This window comes from Enhydra lutris, unplaced genomic scaffold, assembly GCF_002288905.1.
Source record: "Enhydra lutris kenyoni isolate GAN:26980312 unplaced genomic scaffold, ASM228890v2 scaffoldscaffold17, whole genome shotgun sequence".
In the NCBI taxonomy this organism is placed as follows: domain Eukaryota; kingdom Metazoa; phylum Chordata; class Mammalia; order Carnivora; family Mustelidae; genus Enhydra; species Enhydra lutris.
In genome coordinates, this window is record NW_019154101.1 from 9666574 (window position 1) to 9691442 (window position 24869).

The following is a 24869-nucleotide window of genomic DNA, read 5'->3' on the forward strand; positions in this document are numbered from 1 at the left end:
TTAGTATTATAATAAAAATACATTTTGACCTTGTAGATTCCATGAAAGAGTCTTGGGGACCATGCTGAGGCTCACTGGTATACTGTATGTTCAATGGTGATTGTATTTATACAGTTATAATGATATAAACAAACACCTAGCTAAGCAAAATAGAATATAACTACATTGGAAGAATGAAGGGATAGAACATGGCAGGAGGAGAAGAGGATAAAAAAAGAGTTAAACCCTCATCTTCCATAGGGAAGAGTCAATAGATAATGTCTAACCTGGCAAAGGAGCAGTTAGAGCCTATTACTTGGAGATATGGAGGCAAATGAAAGAATCTGCTGAGAGTTAAAGTTTGTTTCTAGAGAGTGAGATAGAAGTCAGTTCTTATAACAAGACTTCCAGAATTTCTTCCTTTTTTAAAAACTGCATGCAACTGTGACAAAATAAAAACTAAATAATAAAAAAAGAACGGGTTGTCACAGACAAGCTGAAGGGAGAATTCATGAAATGGAAGATACACTGAGGAAACAAATCCACACGTTTGCAGACATCATGGTAAAACAGTTTCAAAGACAAAGGACAAAAACAAAGAAAAGACAGATCACTTATGAAATACACTTACAGAATAAGTTTCATCAGCCTCCAGAGATACCAGAACAAAATATCTACAAGGAGTTAGAGGGAAATAACTCCCAGGCTAGAATCTAAAACCAAGCTAAACAACCTCTCTTAAAGCAATCTTTTGGCATAAAAAGAAAAGGAGAAAAATTAGGTTGGATTTCAGTTACCTTTCCTGCTGTAAAAAGGAAGACTTTTACTTATTAAGACTCTTTAAAATAATAGAGAACTAGTATTTGTTGAGGGACTACTATGTTAGGCAACATAAGAACTTGCTGATATTATCATTTAGTCTCACCAAAATGCTTTAAGGTGGGTATGACCATTCCCAATTTAAGAATGTAAAAACCAACACTAGGGGAATCTGGGAAGGGCATATAGGATGTCTCTGTATTATCTTCTAACTTTCTGTTAATCTAAAATTATTCTAAATAAAAAATGAAAAACAACCTTAAAAAACAAAGAATGTAAAACCCTAAGTCACAGAAAAGAAAAGCAACCTGTCAAGGAACACTCCACTCATCAGTGGTGAGGATAGGAGGCAAATTTGGGTCTATCTGAATAAAACTGCTGTTTTTCCCAATCCAACAAGCTGCCTTTCTGGGACTAAGTAAGCAATGTCTAGGTCAATTCTCTCTTCTTTCTGAAACTGCCAAAGAGTTAAAATATTAAATAAAGAAGAGGCTAAATAAAGTAACTTATACTCAGAATTGTGTGAACTGCATTAAATTCACTCCCAGTCAATGGAAAGATGGAAATTATTTGCACACCATCTAGAAGAAATGGAATTTTCATGAATTTTAAAAGCAGTATCTAAGGGATAAATATCACTGAGCTCTATTATAGTAATTTCTCAGTTTCTTTGAATACATGAATACATTATTTTTCTTGGGACTCAATTCAGTCCTATGTGTAGAAAGGAGAGAAAGTAAAGTGAAAGTATGACTATGGCGGTATGTTCAATGTTTATAGGCTGGTGATGTCAATACATGGCAGAATGGAATGCCCTTATTTTTGTCTCTTAACAAGAACCAGGAATTTGGTTTTTATCCATGGACAAAAGTGGCATTTTGAGAGCTTTGGCATCCAGCACCATCTGCCAAGGAACTCAGGAGGAGTCTCACCCACCATGCATCAGGGAACAGGCATACAGACTTCAGTCCTGGTGTGGAAACTGCAGTGACCATGTACCAACTTCAGCCCCTCTCAGACACTGTCTAGGGGCCCCTAGAAAGCACTCTTAATCACTCACATACAGGAGAGCCTTTGTGGAAGTCCAGATTTCCAGAAAAGAAGTTCTAGCACACAGTTGGAGCAAAAAAAATATGAGTTTGGGTGCACTGGATAAGGTAAGAGGAGCAATTTGACTTTATGTGTATTACCCCTCCCCCAAGGCAGCATAGTTTAGGACCAAAAGAGATCTTCTCAGCCTTCAATTTCTCTTGCAGGGGAAAGTAAGAGTATGTAAGTGAGCATCCAACTTCCCCAGCTGTGTAGGATGCTTCCAAAGAGGTTCATTTCTCTCCCACCTATCCAGAGTACTGAATTATGAGCTGCATGGCTGGGAGCAGGGGGCAGAAAGAAGCAGAGAGAGTAGCAGAAAAGAGTCTTGGAAGACATTAAAGGGAGCAGACAACCTGCATCACAGAGTTCATCAAAAAGCCCACCCTGACAGAGCATGGCCACTGGGAACATCTGACTCATGGATTCCCCCAACTGGCCCTGGGCACCCCCAGCTCTCAGCATGCCTCAGCCACACATGCCCCCCTGCCCCGAGGCTGGCTCCTTGTGCATGCTCCTGATGGCAACAGGAAGAACAAGCTTTGACAGATGGCTAGTGAGTACATGAAGAAAGCCAGCCCAAATCTGTTGGCCAGGGGGAGATCACAAACTTGAGCTTTCACATCACCTTTGGGGAAATGAAAGGGAGGCTGTCAGCTTGGTACACTGCAGGATTGAGAGAAGGCATACAAACTCAAGAATTCAGCCACAAAAAGGAGAAAAAATTGTAGAGCAAGTTTATCCATAGAAGGTCTAAGGGAGCCTTAGGATCACCTTAGGGAAGGTATTTCTCTACTAAAGACAATAAAACTGGCAGAGTTAACTATTACCTCAGATGCAAAGACAGCAGTTCAAAACTTTAAGGAACATGAAAAATAAAGGAAATGATATCACCAAAGGATCATAATTAATTTTCTAGTAACTAACCCCAAAGATGTGGAAATTTGCAATTTACCTGAAAAAGAATTCAACATGGCTATTTTAAGGGAGATCAATGAGTACAAGAAAACACACAAAGATAATTCAATGAAATCAGAAAACAATACATGAACAAAATGAGAAGTTTAACAGAGTTAGAAATCATGAAAAAAAGAGCCAAACAGATATTATGGAGCTGAGGAATACAAAGAAATGAAAAATGCAATAGTAATCATCAACAACAGAATGGATCTAAGCAGAAGAAAGAATCTGTGAGCTAGAAGACAGGAACTTTGAGTTTATCCTGTCAGAGCACAACAAAGGATAAAGAGTTTCAGAAACTTTAACCTATGTGAAATATGGGATATCATCGAAAGTACCAATTTGCAAATTATTGGAGTTCCAGCAAGAGAAGAGAGGCAGAAGAGGGCAAAAAGCTTATTTAAAGAAATGGTGACTGAAAACTGCTCAAATCTTGGGGAAGATTTTGATATCCAAGTTCATAAAGCTCATACGTCACCAAAAAAAAAATCAACTGAAATAGATCCTTTCCAAAACACATGATAATAAAACTGTCAAAGCTGATGAATACCCAAGTTTTTGTATTAGCATGGATGGGACTGGAGGAGATTATGCTGAGTGAAATGAGTCAAGCAGAGAGAGTCAATTATATAGTTTCACTTACTTGTGGAGTATAAGGAATAACATGGAGGACATTAGGAGAAGGAAAGAAAAAGTGAATTGGGGGAAATCGGAGGGGAAAGATGAACCATGAGAGACTGTGGACTCTGAGAAACAAACTGAGGGTTTTGGAGGGGAGGAGGGTGAGGGGTTGGGTGAGCCTGGTGGTGGGTACTAAGGAGGGCATGTATTGCATGGAGCACTGGGTGTGGTGCATAAACAATGAATCTTGGAATACTGAAAAAATTAAATAATTTTTTTTTTTTAGAAACCTGAAAGACAAAGAGAAAATCTTGAAAGTAGTAAGAGAAAAGAAGCTTGTGACTTACAAGGGAAGTCAATAAAATTACCAATAGATTTCTTTTTTTTTTTTTTTGTTATATTATACAGCCATTTAAAATCTTTAATCAAGGGGCACCTGGGTGGCTCAGTGGGTTAAAGCCTCTGCCTTTGGCTCAGGTCATGGTCCCAGGGTCCTGGGATCGAGCCCCGCATCGGGCTCTCTGCTCGGCAGGGAGCCTGCTTTCCCCCTCTCTCTCTGTCTGCCTCTCTGCCTACTTGTGATCTCTGTCTGTCAAATAAATAAATAAAATCTTAAAAATAAATAAATAAATAAATAAATAAAAATAAAAATAAAATCTTTAATCAAATTTCACCAAAGATTACCAGCCATATTACATGCCATGATTAGCTTTCTATGAACAACTTTGCTTTCCATGTACAAATCAATGTTAATGAAATAAAAAATAAAACCGTATCCTAGGCAAAGAACTTTATTAATCTTGTTTCAAACTTTATTCCCAGGCTTCTTCAGCTTAATTAGCTGCAAAGAATGAATTGTGTATAAGCAAAAACTGAAAAGAGCTGCAGTGTCCAAGGGGCTTGGGCTTAAAAATATTAGAGATCTAAATTTTATCAGATCCATGAACAAAATTTTAAAAAGCAGTCATAATATAAAATAGCAGCTCCCAGTAACTTCTTCAAGTTTTATCTTCTCCAGAAGTTGACTCAATTCAGTTTGCTTCATTCTCGGAAGCTTCATCAAAATTCTCCACAAGATCTGGAACTTCATCATCATCATCCTCTCTGGTAGCAAGTGGTGCTTTTCCATCCACAGATTGTTTGGGCAGAGCTTCAGCCAGTCTTCTTAAACTAGTCAGACTGTCTGCACCAAGTTGTTTAAGATACTGGGTAGTATTTCTGTCAGCTGCTTTGTCTCAGCATGGCCTGTAATGGTGAAAGTGTTCGCTGCCAGCGATGCCTGAACTTTGGGGTTGTTAAAGTGGATCACTGTTCCTTGGTTTGTGAACATATTCACTTCTTCAATACCAGAGATATTGTTTACCCCTAACTTCTTTAAGGACAACTGAAGTTTTTTATCATCTGCTGTAGCTGTTCTATGAACCACCTTCTTCTTTCGGCGAGCAGTTCCTTTCCCACCAATGCGCACTTGTGCTTGCAGTTTGGCGAGTTTCTCCTGGTTCATGATAGTTTCTTTCATCTTGTTGGAGCGGAAATGGGACCGCGTGGGGAACTAGGGTTGGCGCTCAGGGGGTCTCGGGTGGACCAGCTGAGATTAGGTGCACACACACGGGGATGCAAGATGGCAGCTCTACCAATAGATTTCTTAGCAGAAACCTGATAGGCCAGTAATGTGTAGAATGATATATTCAAAGTGCTAAAAGGAAAAAAAAGATGCCAACTAAGAATACTCTATCTGACAAATTACCCTACATCCATGAAGGAGAGATAAAGATTTTCCTGGACAAACAAAAGCTGAAATAATTCATCAGGAGTAGACCTGCCTTACAAGAATGCTGAAAGCAGTTCTTCAAGCCAAAATGAAAGGATGGGGTGCCTGAATGGCTCAGTGGGTTAAGCCTCTGCCTTTGGCTCAGGTCACGATCTCAGGGTCCTGGGATCCAGACCTGCGTCGGACTCTCTGTTCAGCGGGGAGCCTGCTTTCCACCCCCCTCTCTGCCTGCCTCTCTGCCTACTTGTGATCTGTCTGTCAAATAAATAAATAAAATCTCAGAAAAAAAACACAAGAAAACAAAATGAAAAGACACTAATTACTGACTTGAACACATATGAAAATATACAATACACTAAAAAAGGTAAGCATGCAGTCAAATTCAGAAGACTCAAATACTGTAATATGAGTGGTTTTAACCACATAGCTCTAGTATAAAAGTTCAAGAATGAGAATGATAAAAATAACCATAGCTACAAAATTTGTTGAAGAATACACAGTATAAAAAGAGACACATTGTGACATCAAAAACATAAAAAGGAAGAGCAAAAGGTAGAGTTTTGTTTCCAATGAAAGTTACTTGTTATCAGCATAAAATAAACTGTTATATCTATAATATTTTATGTAAGCTTCATGGTAACAACAAAGCAAAAATCTAGGGTAGATTCACAAAGATTAAAAAGGAAGGGAACAGGGACACCTGGGTGGCTCAGTTGGTTGGGCGGCTGCCTTCGGCTCAGGTCATGGTCCCAGCGTCCTGGGATCGAGTCCCGCATCGGGCTCCTTGCTCATCAGGGGGCCTGCTTCTCCCTCTGCCTCTGCCTGCCATTCTGTCTGCCTGTGCTTGCTCTCTCTCCCTCTCTCTCTCTGACAGATAATTAAATAAAATCTTGAAAAAAAAAAAAAAAGAAAAGAAAAGGGAAGGGAACAGAGCATACCACATGGAAAAACACCAATTTACAAAGGTAAGTAGAAACAGAGGAAAAAGAAAAAATAGAAATATAGAACAACCAGAGAGCAATCAATAATACAGCATTAGTAAGTCCTTACATAGCAATAATTACTCTAAATGTAAATGTTTTGAAATCACCAATCAAAAGGCACAGCATGGCTGGATGGATTCAAAAAGCAAGACCCAACTATTTGCTGCTCACAAGAGACTGACTCACTGCAGCCTTAACGATACACATAGGCTCAAGTGAAAAGAGAAAACAAATATTCCATTATAATAATATAATATACCTCTGAAACCAAAAGGAAGTGGAGTAGTGATACTTATATCAGACAAAATAGGCTTTAAACCATAACAGTAACAAGACGAAAAGGTTATTATAGAGTGATACAGAAGTCACTTTATCAAAAAGACAAGACAATCATAAATCTATATGCACCTAACAACAGAGCACACCTAAATATATTAAACAAATACAAAAGATCTGAAAGCAGAAATAGACAATGCAACTTGCAACAGTAGAGAGTCCAACCAGACAAAAAATAAAGAAGGAAATGTTGCACGTGAACTGTAATTTATAACAAATGGACCTAGTAGTCATATACAGAACATTCCACCCAATAGTAGAATATATACTCTTCCCAAATGCACATGGAACATTTTCAGGAAAGATCCTATTGTGGGTCACAAAACAGCACATTTAAGATGACTGAAATCATACCAAATTTTCTTTTTTACAATCCCAATGATATGAAACTAGAAATCAATAATAGAACAAAAGCTGGAAATTTCACAAATATGTGAAAATTAACACACTCCTGCAAAAACAATGGGTCAAAGAAGAAATCTAAAGGGAAATAAAAAATACCTTGAAACAAATGAAAATGAAACAGAACATACCAAAACCTATAGGATTTGGGATGCAGCAAAAGCCATTCTAAAAGGGAAGTTTATAGCAATAAATGCCTATGGTAAGAAAAAAGAAAGATAAAGCAAGATAACTTTACACCTCAAAGAACTTGAAAAAGAAGAACAAACTAAACCCATGATTAGCAGAAGAAAGGAAATAACAAAGAGCAGAAATAAATGAAATAGAAACCGAAAACTAATAGAATGACCATCTATCTGAGCTGAGAATATAGAAAAAAATAGAGAGAATATTTGTACAACTAAATAGCAAACAAGCAAACAATCCAGTTAAAACATGAGTGGAGGAACTGAACAGACATTTTTCTAAAGAGTCATCCAAATAACTAACAGGAACGTGAAAAGATGCCCAACATCAGTAATCATTAGGGAAATAAAAATCAAAACCACAATGAGATATCACCTCATACCTGTTAGAATGGCTAAATTCTAAAAGACAAGATGATAGTGAGGGATGCCTGGCTAGCTCAGTCAGGGGAGTATGTGACTCTCAACATCAGTGTAATGAGTTTGAGCTCCATGTTGGGTGTAGAGACTACTTAAGTGATAAACTTAAAAAAGAAAAAAAAAAGAGGACAAGAGATAAATGTTGGTGAGAATATGGAGAAAAGGACACCCTAGTGCACTCTTGGTGGGGATGTCAACTGGTGCAGGCACTATGGAAAACAGTATGGAGGTTCCTCAAAAAATTCAAAATAGAACACCATACAATCCAGCAATCCCACTTCTGGATCTATATCCAGAAGAAATGAAATCAGGATCTTGAAGGGTTATCTTCACTTATATGTTCATTGTAGCATTATTCACAATAGCCAAGATATAGAAACAACCTAAGTGTCCATCTATGGATAAATGGATAAAGTATATATACAGGATATATATGATATATACAGGATAAAGTATATATACAGGATAGAATATTATTCCACCACAAGGAAGGAAGGAAATCCTGCCTTTGAGACAACATGGGTGGACGTTGAGGACATTATGCCAAGTGAGATAAGTCCGGCAGAAAAAGACAAATACTGTATGGTCTCACTTATATGTGGAATCAAAAAAAGCTGACCTCATGGAAACGGGGTAGAATGTTGATTACCAAGGGGAAATCAGGAGATGTTTGTCAAAGTATACAAACTGTAAGCTACAAAATGAATACCTTTTGGGGATCTAACGTACAGCATGGTGATTATAGCTAATAACAATATATATACTTGAATGTTGCTAAGACGGGTCACCTTAAATGTCATTACCAAAAACAAACTAAAAAAAGGTAATTAGGTGAGATGATGGACTATTAGCTGATGCTACAGTGGTAATCAGTTCACAAAATATCAGTGTATTAAATCAACATGTTACATACAACTTAAACTTGTTGTTAGGTGCACCAGTTAAGCTGGAAAAAACACTTAACTATATATTTGAAAAAACTGCAAACATACCTCGTGCACATTTTTAATATTTATAGCAATATCACTGTGACAGCGAACAAAAAAGATACATAATCCTTTTAGTTTCTCCGGGGCAGCATTGTCTATATACAATCTCATCATTTTGGCCCCTTTGGTTGCTCCGGCAATAGTTCGACCGCACTCTGAAAACAAAAGTCAAGAGTGTAGTGCGTCATCACAGAATGGATCAACTGTGGTAAATGATTATGGGTGTCACAGCATTGCCTCTTGTTTCACTTTACTGTAAGGAATTTTTTATATGATTGTAATAATTTTTTTGTGGGTTTTTTTGGTCTACAAAAAGACATCACTAATTGGAATACTTGAAGTGTGGCATCCTCGGCTTTCTTTCCCCAAGTTCTGTGCTTTTGCTCCTTTTGGCCTCACCTCAGGCAGGGTCTTCACACAGACTGTTCTAACCCATCTCCAACCCTTTGCCTCCCCAGTTTCTACTTATCTTTCAGATATCAGCTGATATCTGATATACTGATATACTAGGATATAGTCCCCTAGTGAATACACTCATAGCCCCCAATTATAATAAATTCTTTTTTTTTGTTATAATTATTCTATTTTATTATTATTGTTAATCTTACTGGGCTTAATTTAGAAACTAAACTTTATGGATATATAGGAAAACATAGTATATTACATACTTCCTCAAACTGATCTCAGTGAAAACTAATCATTTAATTTTAAAAACTAGTAAAAGATGAGAATTTTGTTAGATGGTTGGTTGTACTACTAATAAAATTTATCACTCTTCCTAGTCACAATAATTTAAAATATGATAAAAGAAATTTTAAAATCCCTATCCTGAAGCCATGATAATATTTTGTCTTCCCAGCCTTCTCTCTTCTGGGTATAGGGGGCTCCTCCTGTCCTGTGATTCTGGAGGACACCAGCCTCAGAGCCCTGCTGTGGTGGGCATGTGCAAACGAGACTGAGCAGACTCTCTGCAAGGAGGTCAGTCCCAACTGGAGGCACACAAAGGTAAAAGGAGACTGGAGAGATGTCAATCTGGTGGTGAGTCCTACGGAAACTGCCTTGAAATTTGTGGAAATGCTCTATGCTTGTCTTTCCCAAGGCCTGGTGGTTCCACTAGTTCTCAATTTTGTGAACAGCCCAGACTTTTTTTTTTTTTTTTTTTGGCTAATGCAAACCAGAGTTTACTGTTTACTGAGGTTGCCTACAACCAAAGAGCCTTGATACACAGTATGTAAGAGCTCATATGCTCATTCATGGAGGTTGGCAGACAGGTGCCTTACCCTTAATAACCTCCCTCCCCTTTTTCCTTGATAAGAAAACCCATCCGGCAATGGGTTTTCTTACCCATCCGGCAATATGTACATCCCCAAAGAGACAACAGCTTTCTCAGCCCCCCGAACCCCTGTGGTAGCCATGTGACTCAGTTCTGGCTGATAAGCTCACGCTTTCCCAATAACAGGAAGAGGTAAGGCCCTTTCCCACAAGCACCTTAGACTTGGATGTGATGGTTAGAGCTTCATCTTATACAGAGCAAATATGAACACAAAAGCCAACATGTTAAAAATGACAGAATAGGAAGAAAAAAAGAATCCGGCTTTCTAATGACAATGCTGAGTATTTGAACGATTGCCAGCCACTACCCACTTTCTTATGAGAGAAAAATAGAGCCCCTGTTTGTTTAAGACACTATTAGGACTTCCATTACCTACAGCTAAACATATTCTGTATATAACTACATATTCTATACACCCATCAGCAGGGGAATGGTTTCTAAAAACCACAATGCAACTATACTATGGAATATTGCAAAGCATTTTTAAAGCTTTTTTTAAAAAGATTTTATGTATTTATTTGAAAGAGAGAACACAAACAGAGGCAGGGCAGAGGAAAGGGTCAAGCAGACTCCCCACTGAGTGGGGAGCCTGATGTGGGGCTCTATCCCAGGACCCCAAGATCATGACCTGAGCCAAAATCAAAAGTCAGATGTTCAACCAACTGAGCCACCCAGGCACCCCTGCACAGTATTTTTAAAATGACATAAATCTATATATAACAACATAGAAAATGTCCAGGCTATACTGTCAAATGCAAAACTCAAATCAAGAAAAAAATGTATGATCACATTTTTAAATGATAATAAGCATTTATATATTAGTAGACGCATCTAAGAAATACATGTAGAGGAATATTTGCCTAGCTAAAAAATGTATTAATTTTCTAAGTAGCAAAATAATCATTAAAAATATACCTATCTTGGGGCACCTGGGTGGCTCAGGAAGTTAAGCCTCCAACTCTTGATTTCAGCTCAGGTCATGATCTCAGGGCTATGAGACTGAGCCCTGTGTTGGGCTCTGTGCTGAGTGTAGAACCCATCTGGGATTCTCTCTCCCCCTCCTTCTCCCCTTCCCCCATGCGCGCTCTCTCTCTCTCTCCAAAAAACAAACAAAAAAATATATATATATATACACATATCTTATATACATATCTTTTCTACTGACAATTGCCCTCCTGAGAATTCTTCCTAAAGTCTTCCTAATCCACATTAACTTCAGTGATATTCACTGAGGCATTGTTTACAAGACCAAAAAGTTGTAAACAACCTAAGCTCTAATAATAAGAGATAAGGTTTGAAAATAATAGTAATATTAGCCTAATGAAATATAATGCAGCTGTTTAAAATTAAATTGTAAAAAATGTGACACAAAGAAGGGAATATTATCAAATTTTAAAAGCCACCATACAATAACATGTAGAGTTGGATCCCATTTTTATAACATATATACATATTTTTATATATACATTTTTTCTACATATTATAAAAGGAGATCCAACTCTATGTATCTATATATACACACACACTATACATACACATAACTTTCTTTCACTCCCATCCTTTCTCCAAATAAAAGAGGGGGGGCAAAGAAGTTACAGAGGAATAGTCATCAAGGAATTAACAGTGCTTATTCCAAATGGCTGAGAATGTGGGTGGTTTTCATTTTTCTTCTCATTGTATTTTCTTACATTAAAGCATTAGATGAAAATAGAAGAACATAATCAAGTTCTGTATTTCACAATGCAAACTTTAATGAGACAGGAGGAGTTTGGAGAAAAGTGGTGGATAAGTCTGGAATGCCCTGGTCAGGCTCTGTAGAAAAGAGAATGTCAGAGGTAATCCGGAGGAGGGGTATGATTTGGCTGGACATAGAAGAGAAAGGCATTCTGCGAGAGTCGGGAGAACAGCGCAAAGGGCACAGAAATGACCTGGAATGTCCAGAAAACAAGGAAGAGACTGGATTAAAGGGAGTAGCAAATTCATGTCTGCAAGAATAGGAGAGCAGGCTAAATAAACACTGTGTGTCCAGGTTACAATGGGCAGAGAAATGAGGGGTTTGGACCCAACCCAATAACTAGTAGCACAATAAAGGTTTACTTTTTAGAATTTTTGCTGAAGGATAACACAGTGTTACATAGTTTCAGGTGTACAATGTAATGATTCAACAATTCTATATGTTTCTCAGTGCTCACCAAGATTAAGTGTGATCTTAATCCCCTTTACCTATTTCACACAGTCCTCCACCCACCTCCCCTCTAGAAACCACCAGTTTGTTCTCTGTATTTTAAGAGGCTACTTTTTTGTTTGCTTGTCTGCCTCTTTTTTTTCTTGGTTCCTTTGTTTCTTAAATCCCATAAATAAGTTGAAATCCTATGGTATTTGTCTTTCTCTGATTTACTTCACTTAGTACAATACCCTCTAGATCCACCCATATTGTTGCAAATGGCAAGATTTCATTCTTTTTTTTTTTAAGATTTTATTTATTTATTTGAAAGAAAGAGATCACTAGCAAGGGGAGTGGCAGGCAAGGGACAGGGAGAAGCAGACTCCCCATCAAGGAGGGAACCTGACACGGGACTCAATCCCAGGACCTAAGCCAAAGGCAGATCCTTAACCAACTGAGCCACGTAGGTGCCCCAAGATATCATTCTTTGTTATGGCTGCAACCTAAGTGTCCTTCCATAGATGAATGGATAAAGAAGATGTGGTAGATATATACAATGGAATAAAAGATTTACTTATAAAGGAATAAGCAGTGTGAACTTCAGGGAGGGAATCTGGTTTCAGAGCTACAGGTCTTCATTCTGGAACACTAGAGCAAGCATGAGAGATGAACTTCACTTAAAGGCAGCAGAGGAGAAAAATGAGAAAGAACCAACAGGAGGGACAATCCATAGGACTTCTAAGATAAATAGTCTAAGACCAAAAGGATGGTCCATTCATCTGGTTTTTAAGACAAAAGTTTCACATCCTAGTAAAGTGTTAATTATTTTAGGAATCCTGCCAATAGTAAGGAGCCCAGATATTCCAACTGACAGCAGCAACAGACACAAGATGCTGACCCAGGACCACAGGGCCAGCTGCTGGGCCCTCACATGGTTTCCTGACTGTTACCAGTCACCTGAAACCCTGTGTGCAAAATGGCTCCCCTGTTTCAGGGAAAATGGAATTAAAATCTAGTGAAAACATTTATCCGCTAAGAGATATCAGTGATTTCTGTAAGTATGTTTTCTCCTTATATTATAGTGGTCCCTGAAATATATATTTGGGCTGAACATGTATTGTTTTTAAATTTATTTATTTAAGAGAGAGCAAGAGATAGCAGAGCAAGCAGAGAAAACATGAGTTGGGGAGGGGAGGGTAGGGAGAGGGAGAAGCAGGCTCCTTGCTGAGTAGGAACCCTGATGTGGGGCTTGATCCCAGGACCCTGGGATCATGACCTGAGCCAAAGACAGACACTTAACTGACTGTGCCACCCAGATGCCGCCAAAATGTATTTTTTAAGACACTTTTCGGGGGGGCACCTGGGTGGCTCAGTCAGATGGACCTCCATCTCTTGATTTCGGCTCAGGTCATGATCTTAGGATCATGAGGTTGACCCGTATATGGGACTCCATGCTCAGCAAAGAATCTGCTTGAGATTCTCTCTCCCTTACCCCAGTCCCTCCCAGCTTGTGCATGCATACTCTCTCTCTCAAATAAATAAATCTTTAAAAAGAAAAAAAAAAAGCACTCTCTTTTCCACACATAAGCTTCTGATAAATTTTCTGTATAAATATACTTCTGTATAAATATATAATCTTTATAAATATATATCTACTTAAAAGAGGAAAGGTATGTTGCATTTTAATATTCATTAACTAATAGCCAGCACATTGCTTTCATAAAATATCCTTACCAAGGCCAGGGACATCTCCTTCCTGGTACAAAAATTTCAGTGTCTTACAACCATCTTTCATAAAAAAATGAGTAAATGCTTCCAGCTGTTAAATAAAAAAGAAAATGATGATCAGTAAAATGATTAGTTACATTAGCTACAATAAATTGAACCATGCCCTGGGCTAGGCAGGCTCAAAGACTTTATTCGAGATACAGAGTGACAGGGACATCAGAAGCAGGATTAGAATTTGAACTACTTTAACCCCAAAATTACCATGAAATAGATGGCAAATTCTATTTCTGAACCTATACTAATGATCTGCATATATAATTGGGCAGGCAGTTTGCCTGACCCTGCCTCACAGAACCTTATAGGAGTAAATGAATGAGTCCAACTGGAGGTAAATATAAAGAATTATTACTAAAACAAAACAAAACAAAAAAGCTGACTTGGAGAACAGAAAACTTGCCTTATGAACTAATTGGTTTTTAGACCAATTATTTGAAGAATTATGTTTTCAGCTATTGTCATTTGACCCATATTGTAGCCCAGCTAACATAAAAACAAACTATTAGGGGCATCTGCGTGGTTCAGTGGGTTAAGCCTCTGCCTTTGGCTCAGGTCATGATCTTAAGGTCCTGGGATAGAGCCCCACATCAGGCTCTCTGCTCAGCAGGGAGCCTGCTTCTCCCTTTCTCTCTGCCTGCCTCTCTGCCTACTTGTGATCTCTCTCTCTTGCTCTCTGTCAAATAAATAAATAAAATCTTTAAAAAAATAAAAACTTCCCTCCTGATCTTTAAAAAAAACAACAAAAAAAAACCTATTATAATGAGAGTCTCCCATGTTTATGAGCATGAAGCTCTTAATTACTTATATGTAAGTGTCATATCTTCAGTAAGTGGAAAAGTAAATAGGTCATGTAAACAAAAATCCTCACACATCACTTGGGAAATACAAAGTTACTCAACCCACTTTGACCACGGAGTCTATACTTAATGTCTCTCTTGAGCAGTGGGCTTCTCTTCACTTACTGGCCACATGTGGGAAGTACCCCAGATCTGGCAAAGCCTCTCCCCCTAGGACAGTTGTTCTCAAACTTTAGCGTGCATCAGAGAAGCACCTAGGGCTTAAAAACAAAAACAAAAACAAACAAACAAACAAAAAAACCAGAATTCTGGCCCTGAGGACTTGTATTTCTAAAAAGTTCCAGGTGAGAGGTGTGGGTGGCTCAGTCCGTTGAGCCCCTGACTTTTGATTTCAGCTCAGGTCATGATCTCAGGATTTTGAGATGGGTCTCTGAGCCCAGCAGGAAGTCTGCTTGAGATTCTCCCTCTCCTTCCCCCTTGGGTCCTCCCCCTGCTCATATCTCTCTCTCTCTCTCTCTCTCTCTCTCTCTCTCCCTGAAATAAATAAATCTCTAAAAAGTTCCAGGTGATATGATGCTTCTGGTTCTGGGATCCCATTTGGGAACCACCGTCCCAGGAAATGAAACAGCCACACAGATGTACCAAATTGAAGCCCTTCATTTTCTAGTCTTCTATCTCACACATAATGACTCTTATATAATTACAATCTAAAAGATAAAAAACTGTCAGCACAGCGATTCCTGTTCAGTTCCATAAATACCTTCTTGCTGTGTCTGATCATATGACCCACTGGATTTTATAGTATCCAAATTATCAAAAACAGAGCACATACCCATGATAAAAAGACATCACAATATCAAATGCAACAAATTCTTATTCTCTGGACACAATGTACTCCTGAGACCGGAGAGTGAATATTGTCATGGGTTGAAATCATGATTATAAATTAAAAATTCACTTATACATTTTACAAATACCTCATCTGCACTTTACCACTGCCTTGCACTAGATAGGGTGGCATTATTATGCCCCTCTTACAGAAGAGATAAGTAAAGCTAAAAAGAATTTGAGTAAAAGACCCAAAGACACACAACCACAAGTTCAGAGCCTAGAACCAGAGGCCAGCCTTGGGCCTCCAGGGCTGTGCTCCATCCACAGAACCACACTGCTATTGCCTTGACTTTGGAAAATACTGTCATGTAAGCCGGGAAAGCAAGATAGTCTGTGATCATCCTGAGCAGCGCTGAATGAAGACAGCAGCAAACCATGGACACGGATGCGGTAGAAACTTCCATATTGGTCAGGGTCCTGGCAAGAAAAGAAGTCCCAAAAGTGGGTTTTTAAAGAAACTTTATAACATAGAGGCTATTTCCAGAGGCCAGAGCAGGGTTAAGGAAAGCTGTGACTAGCAGCAACAGTAGGACTATCAACAAAGGAAAAAGCAGCACCAGCCAAGACCTTAAAGTGTGATGAGTGATGCAGGGGACAGCTGTAAGCAGGAAGACAAAGAGCTATGGAAGGAGAATGGCTTGGGAAGAAATGTAGTTAGAAGATATGACTGTAGCCAGAAAAAATGGCCAAGCAGGGAGGGGTTGGACTGGTCTCCCTTCTGCCCTCCTACCTCCTGCTGGAGCCTCCTAGTGACTGAGTCCCGTTCAAGCCAGAGAGCAAGGGAGCCCAGATGATAGGTGCTAGAGAGGTCAGCCTTTGGGCCACAGAGTCAGTAATAAAGACTGGATAACAGATCTAAAGGCAAACAAAATAAGCATCATACCCTCTACGAGCCATCTTTTTGTGTGACCTTTAATGAGCTGCTTCCACTTTGGATTGCTACACCAGGATTCACATAAAAGGAAAACCCTTCCATATACCCAGTTTCCTAAATCACCACAGCAAACTAGGCCACCCCTTGCTCCTGGTTCCATCTCCTTATTCAATTGTCCACCAATCTTAATGCCAATTTAGGTGCTTGCCTTGTCCCTTCAACCAAATAAGCATTCTGATCTCTCCCAGATTTTGAGATTGGTTTGCCTCCTGACTATACTCTCTCCCCTCCACTGTGGCTTTGCAACTGCTTAACCACTCTTACAGAACAGCTTTCCTGGTTTACATCTTCCCTTAAGACCTACATTTCCCTAGATTTCCTAGATGTGCAGCCGAAGCAGGGTCTAAACTGGTCCATGATGGCCTTCAAGGAAGAACCTAAGCTCCCAGACCCAAAGTACAAGACATACTCCAGGAATGACAAATGGAATGGTTTGAAGGCATATGACACTGTCATGCTGGCCGGTGCAATTCCAATTCACCAAATGTATGGCCTATCAACTTTCAGGTGAAACAAGGTTGATCACCTATGTTACTATATGGATGGTATCATCCACAGCCAGGACAGGCTTCAAAATTTGTGAGCTACAGGCCCAGTGAAAACTAAAAATGCAAGAACACTTGTGAAAAAATTAGTAAGAATTTCAAGGCAAAGTCTCCTAACTAGAGAGAACAAGCTGATGGCTATCAGAGCTGAGTTGGGGGAGGGGAAGGGTGGGTGAAACTGGTGGTGGGGATTAAGGAGGGCACTTGCTGTAATGAGCACCAGAGGTTCTATGTAAGTCTTGAATCCCTAAATTCTACACCTGAAACTAATATAACATCATATGTTAACTGACTGGAATTTAAATAAAATCTTAATTAAAAAGTAGAGTATTTCGAATGTCAAATCCTCTCTTTACCTCAATGCAATGGATGGTTGCCATGTTTATTTTCACCCTAACAGAGGTCTGAGGTTTTATTCTCTGGAAAGGCCTCTGAACTGCAGGTAACCTCTAAACTCTACCTCTAACCCTATCTTTAACCCTAAACCTAACCTCTGGAGAGGTCTCTGAACTGCAGGATAACAGGCACATACCCTCACCCTCACCCCAACCCTAGCTCTAAACCTAATCTTAACCCAAAACCAACCCCTAACCCTAACCCTTACCGCTAACCACTAACCACTACCATAACCACTACTAATTCCTCACCCTAACAATAACCATAACCCATACACATACAATAGACTATTTCCCAGCCATAAAAAAGAATGAAATCTTGCCACTTAAAAGATGTGGCTGGAAGTAGAAAACATTATTCTAAGCAAAAACCTTATCCTAACCCAAACACACACCCTAATTCCTAACCCTAAAACTAACCTTAACCTAACCCTAAACTTATCCCTCCAGAGTGGTCTCTAAATTGCATGATAATAGGGACGCCTGGGTGGCTCAGTGGGTTAAGCCGCTGCCTTCGGCTCAGGTCATGATCCCGAGGTCCTCGGATCAAGTCCCGCATCGGGCTCCTTGCTCAGCGGGGAGCCTGCTTCTCGCTCCGCCTCTCTCTCCACCTCTGCCTGCCTCTCTGCCTGCATGTGTGCTTTCTCTCTCTCTTTCTGACAAATGAATAAAATCTTAAAAAAAAAAAAATAATAATAATAATAAATTGCATGATAATAGACACATACAATCTCATGGGCTCTAACCCTAACCCTTACCCTTATTCTGGCCCTAAACCAAACCCTAATCCTAGATCTGAGGGGGAATACAAAGATCTGGTGTATATATACAATGGAAAACTACTCAGCCATAAAAAAGAGTGAAATCTTGCCATTCAAATGGATGGATGTTAGAAAGTATTATTCTAAGCAAAATTAATCACTCAGAAAAAGATAAATGTCCTATGATTTCGCTCATATGTGGAATTTAAGAAACAAAACAAGCAAATGGGGAAGGAAGGAAGGAAAGAAAGAAAAGAAACAAAACGAAAAAGAGACAAATCAAGAAACTTCACTATAGAGTACACACTGATAGTTACCAGAGGGGAGCTGGTTGAGGGGCATGAGTTACACAGGTGATGGGGATTAAGGAGTGTACTTGTGATGAGCACCGGAGGTAGTATGGAGATGCTGAATCACCATATTGTACACCAGAATCTAATATTACCCTATATGTTAACTAACTGGAATTAAAATAAAATCTTTAAAAAAAAAAAAGAATTTCAAGGTGGATGTGGTCATTTCAACTTTGACAAAAGAGTCAAGAATATGCAATGGGAAAAAGAAGGTCTCTAACAAATAGTGCTGAGAAAACTGGACAGCTACATGCAAAGGAATGAAACTGGACCACTTTCTTACACCATACACAAAAATAAACTCAAAATAGATTAAAGACCTAAATATGAGACTTGAAACCATAAAAATCCTAGAAGAGAGCATAGGCAATAATTTCTCTGACATTTGCCATAGCAACATTTTTCTAGATATGTCTCCTGAGGCAGGGGAAATAAAAGCAAAAATACACTATTGGGACTATGTCAGAATAAAAAGCTTCTGCATGGCAATGGAAACAGTCAACAAAACAAAAAGGCAACTTCCTCAATGGGAGAAGATATTCACAAATTATATATCTGATAAAAGGTTAGTATCCAATATATATAAGGAACTTCTAGAACTCAACATCCAAAAAAAAAAAAACACCAAATAGTCCAATTTAAAAATGGGCAGAAGACATGAACAGACATTTCTCCAAAGACAACATACAGGTGGCCAACAGACACATGAAAAGATGCTCAACATCAGTCATCATCAGGGACATATAAATCAAAACTATAATAAGATATCACCTCACACCTGTCAGAATGGCTAAAACCAAAAACATAAGAAACAACAAGTGCTGGCAAGGATGTGGAAAGGAAGAAACCCTGGCTCACTGTTGGTGGAAACAGCCATGTAGAAAACAGTATGGCGGTTCCTCAAAAAGTTAAAATAGTAAAAATAGAACTACCATATGATTCAGTAATCACACTACCGAGTATTTACCCAAGAACATTAATTCAAAGGGATACATGCACCTCTATGCTTATTGCAGCATTATTTACAATAGTGTTATGGAGGCAGCCCACTTTTCTGTCGATAAATGAATGGGTAAGAAAGCTATGGTATATATAAACAATGGAATATTACTTCACCATAAAAAAGAATGAAATCTTGTCATTTGCAAGAACATGGGTGGAGCTAAAGGGTAAAATGCTAAGCAGAATAAGCCAGTCAGAGGACAAACACCACATGATTTCACTCATATATAGAATTTAAGAAATTAAACAAACAAAGGAGTAAAAGGAGGCAAACAGACAAACCAAGAAACAGACCCTTAACTATAGAGAACAAACTGGTGGTTTCCAGAGGGTAGGTGGGCGGGGGGATGGGTGAAATAGGAGATGGGGATTAAAGTGATGGGGATTAAAAACTACACTTATCACCATGAGCACCAGGTGATGTACAGAACTGTTGAATCACTGTTTTGTTCACCCAAAACTAATATAAAACTCTATGTTAACTATACTGGAACTATAAAACTTTAAAAAATATATTTTTAAAAGAATTTCCAGATGGTGACAGGAAATCATTAAACCAAGTCAGGGCCTTTCAGCACAAGGGTCTGTCTGATGACACAGTCCGTGTGCCCAGGCAGCCACTCTTGACCATACCTGTACATCCCTGCAGGGAACTGTGGTGGTCTGAGAAACTAAGCTCTATTTCCAGCTGCTTGCTGTACTGCCTCTTGTTTTATGTGCACAATTCATGAATTTTCCTATCTTTCACCACTAAAATAGCTCAGAGTTATTGATCTCTTTGCATCACTCACATTCCCAGATCACCATAACACACTAAGGGAACAGGAAAACAAGCGATCCCACTCATACTATCAGAGGACAGCCCATTCTCAACTTTTACAAGGGTCCTGACAGAAAAGGCAGACAACTTTCCAGAACCTGACAACACATGGCAGGGAGCAAGAGAGAAATACCTTTAGAAACCAACCCACAGAATCTTGACTCTTACAACCAGCTAAAAGAGTTTTGCCCAAGTCCGCTGTTCTCTGTAAAAGCAGGGGGTATGGACCCCAATGATGACAACCTTGCCACAACACAACCCTACGCTCTCACCAGTGCACTCAGTGGGATGATCAGCTCACCACCAGTATGCACCTGTTCGCCGGTCTTGCTGGGGCTCCAGGCCAGCCCACAACTAGGACTGGTAAAAATTCAAGCAAACTATAGTAATTTTTTTGAGAGTTAATTTAGAAGCTAAGCTATCAGAAAGGAAGCTGTGATACTGCTTCTGGCAGCTTCTATGAAAGCCACAGTTTATCATATATTACTCTAGTGAGGGTGACCATAGAAATTCATCAGCCCAAACTGGAACATTTTAGGAGTGAAAGGAGGGGCTGTTAATAATTATGCCGGGGGCACCTAGGTGGCTGAGTAGGTTAAAGTCTCTGCCTCCGGCTCAGGTCATGATCTCAGGGTCCTGGGATCGAGCCCCACATCGGACTCTCTGCTCGGCAGGGAGCCTGCTTCTCCTCTCTCTCTGCCTACCTCTCTGCTTACTGTGATCTCTGTCTGTAAAATAAATAAATAAAATTTTAAAAAAAATATGCCAGGAAAGTGGGCATAATCTAGGACTGTCTCTGACATGCTGAGACACATGGTAATCACCCTGTTGTTTTCTGCTATGCTCATGCAAAAATCATTGTTCCCTAGCTCATAAGTATGCAGTTTATTTATCTTTCCGAATGATTTGCATGTGTAGTTCATATAACCTGTACTTTTAGAATATTTAACTCCACCTGTGCTTGACTATGCCTCTAACCTCTAAAGGCATTTTGAGTTAGAATTTTAGCCATATTCTTATAGCTAACTCTTACCTTCCTCTTCAATAGTAGACCTAACGAGAAATATGATTCATCTGCATGTAGTTCTATAAAACTTCCTTAATATGTAAAATTACTACTTTCCCTTTCTAAGTGTTTTGTTGTTCATGACAATGATTCTAGCTTCTTAAAGCAATCAGTTCTCAAAGAGCAATTAAAAAAATAATGATAAGATTTAAACTTACAGATGGACAATCCAAAATTAATTCTTCAACGGTTACTAAGTCCAGGCCAAGCTTTTCCGCTAGAATTTCAAATATATATTTGTATGAAGGGTCAATTTTCATTTTTCGGTTTTCCCTCGCATCTCTAAATCTCGCCTAAAGAATGAAAAACATGGGTAAATGTTGTCATTATGAAGAAAAACCACCAAAAATACTTAATTTGACATAAAAGTGACACACAAGAAGAATCTTATTATAAGAAAAACCTGTCTCTCTTTTAATGTTTCCTGTAGATTTGGAATGCCACTCATGCTTCGGCGGTACCGAGACGATCTATGGGAAGACTGAGAAAGCATGTCAGAAAGCATGGATTGACCCAGTCGGAGCGTAGGCTTAGCTCGAACTCTGTGTGCATCCAGCTCCTCATCCTCTGGAAGAATTATCCTTTCATCGGAAGGAATGAGATTCAGATAATCACTTGGAGAAAGAACAGGACCTGTTTCGGAACGAGAGCCGCCATCTAAAGCTGAAGCTGCTTCTGTGGCAGGATACAGAGGGCCTTCATCTGAAGGAGGAGGAGCCTCTTCTCCTGGAGAGGGCGGAGCCTCATCTCCTGGATCCCGAGGGCCAGTCCCTTCTGACCCAGGGGGTGCTGTATCTCCTGAAAAGGGAGGAGCTGGTTCTTCTGGAGGGGGTGAACCCCCTTCTTCGGCGCTCATGTTATCGGCTTTTTCCTCCCATAGAGCACCTTAAACTTTAAAACCTAGAATGATAAATGTTTTCTTTTAAAACTGTACAATAAGTTGAATGTTCTTTGTTAATTTATTCCTCCCTTTGAACCTAGACAGGTAGCAAAATCATCTATTTCTTCCTTGCTATATTAACTAATGAAGCTCAGCTCACAGGACTGGTGAAATTATAATTGTTTTTGTTTGTTTGTTTGTTTGTTTGTTTTAGGAGTGACAGCACACATACACCTAGGGGCTTTCTGAAGCTCTAAGTGCTCCTCCTGACTGATTTGACCACTGCTACCCCACACACATCCCATCCCTGTCACAGTAATTACTGCAACTGATGGAAAGGTACTTGTCCTCAGGTATGTAAGGGCTGAGAAAAGATTGAGAGCTGTGTGTTAGAGCTGAGATACTGACTTGTCCAAGAGACAAGTCGAAGAACTACATGGACTGAAACATTTCTTCTATTGAGGAATGCTATGATACAATTCACCAATCAGAGACTCAACTGTCCAGTCATCTCATCTACATGTGCATATCCAAGAACGCCCCCAAAACATAAAACATCCTCTTGGCAGTGTGAAAGCTAATAAAAGGAAACCTCATTTAGAATGTATTCAGGATGTCAGAAAGGACAGGCTCTCACCCTACCAGCCCTACCACTGGTTGTGAACTGCAGACCAAACAGGAAGAGCCCCACGTCGCATCCAGATACTACTTTCTTATCCCAGAGGGACTAAGACTTTTCCTCTCACCCAGCAACAGCCCAGCCAATGAGAGATGGTCACAACTTAGCCAATGAAAAACGACTGTACTTTCAGCGCCCAGCTTACTCCAATGGATTTTTTGTTTGTAACGGCCTTCCCAATGTGCCCCTAAAATGTGATGGCGATTATTTCCGGAAGCAATATCATGTGAAGTATAAATCTGACCTACCCAATCAGAAAAGCTCTATACACAAGTGTAGAAGTTTTCATGACACAGGGTGATCTACAATACCAAGCAGTTGTGCGCACATTACATGTTTACCCTTGAAATTGGCCCAGAGCTGATCCTCCTACCTACAGTATATCAAGAACAAGTATAGTGATACATATTAGTGAAGTCATAGCAACTACCTGTCACTCTGCTCCAATCTGCACTTTTGAATTCTGCAAAACAGTTCACTTTACTCAGTAATAGAATCATGCCTGCTCTCAAAGGATGTTGACAGGCATAGTTGTCTGGTTTCTGAAACCAATGCAAAATTTACTTTAATTTCAATGTAATGGTAAAACACATACACTAACTGAGCTCAGTAGGACTGGAGAGCTTCTCTGCAGGCAACTAGTGCTCTATCTAGAGCCACAGAGTTATTTAAGCCATTGTAGAACCACTATTATTTAAGCCACCAAGGAAAGATGAAAATGGAATCATGATATTATATTTAAGAAGTCAGGGAGGTATGTAATTAATCTTCATGCGTTTTTCAACTAAAATTGGCTACTATTTTTTAAGTGTTGGCACAGATTAAATTTTCATAAAATGTTATTATCCAACACAGTTCATTCCCTGAGGAGTCCAGATAGCTGAGATTTATGGCACATCATTTCAGAAGTAGGAAAAAAAAAAAAAAACCTGAGAAATTACCTAGTTCAGCTCTCCCTCTTTATTGCTAATGAAACTAAGATCCAGAGAAGGTACAGGTCTTACGCAATTGCACAGACAAAAATGATCTTTTTGAACTTCCGATCATACCATATCACTGCCCTGCTTAAAGTTCTCTGCTGGATGCCAAATACAAATCCTTGGGTCCTCCAAGGGCTTCCTGACTTGGTTCCAAGCTCTCTCTCCAGTTTCTTCCATTGCCTTTGCCCTAGGTGCTGCCTGAGGTGACAGCAGCTCTGGCTATTCCTGAAACCAGCACTGTTCTCTCACCCTTAGTCGCTAGTCCTTGGCAGGGAGCTCACAGCCTAATGAGGAAGGCCAAACATACCAATGAACACTTCACGGTTTCCACAGAACCAGCCAAGGAGTGGACAAGAATCTGTAGCATCAGTGGAGAAAACTCAAGAAGGAACTCTCTAAGGAGAAGCTGTCATGTAATGTAGGTCTTAGTAGGATCCATATGCGTTCCATGGAGAAGACTGGGGAAGTACCATTAATTGTCAACAACTAAATGCCAAGTTCTATGCTTAGTGACATATATAACTATGCTTAATTAATAAATATATATATTAAATATAAATGTGTAATATATAAATATATATAAAATATATATATAAATATATATGTATATTTATAGCACATGACCAACAAGTGCATGGAAAGACACTCAATACCACTAGACCCTAGGAAAATGCAAATCAAAACCACCATGAGATGGCACTTTACACCCAGTAGGATGGCTCTAAATTTTTTCTTAAAAGACATTAAAAAGTGCTGAGAACGTCATAGAGAAATTCAAATCTTCATACATTGTTGGTGGACATGTAAAATTGTGCCACCTCTGAGGAAAACAGTTTGGCAGTACCTCAGAAAGCTAAACATAGAATTAGCAAATAAGCCAGTCCCTCCAGGCCTAGCTGGAATTCTAGCAATTCTACCCAAGAGAACTGG

General features: G+C 39.3%; 1 protein-coding gene and 1 pseudogene across 1 annotated transcript in view; both read right to left on the reverse strand.

Annotated features, from left to right (window-relative positions):
• The window catches only part of LOC111147554 (dynein axonemal heavy chain 8), a 333965-nt gene extending 311709 nt beyond the window's left edge, over nt 1-22256 (reverse strand). The window contains exons 1-4 of the mRNA XM_022503648.1: nt 21804-22256; nt 21559-21693; nt 13786-13870; nt 8558-8709 (exon numbers count right to left, since the gene is read on the reverse strand). Coding sequence (XP_022359356.1) covers nt 8558-8709; nt 13786-13870; nt 21559-21693; nt 21804-22256 — 825 coding nt within the window. The remainder of the gene's footprint in view (nt 1-8557; nt 8710-13785; nt 13871-21558; nt 21694-21803) is intronic.
• LOC111147555 lies at nt 4402-5007 on the reverse strand (annotated as a pseudogene).
• Nucleotides 22257-24869: the final 2613 nt, after the last annotated feature.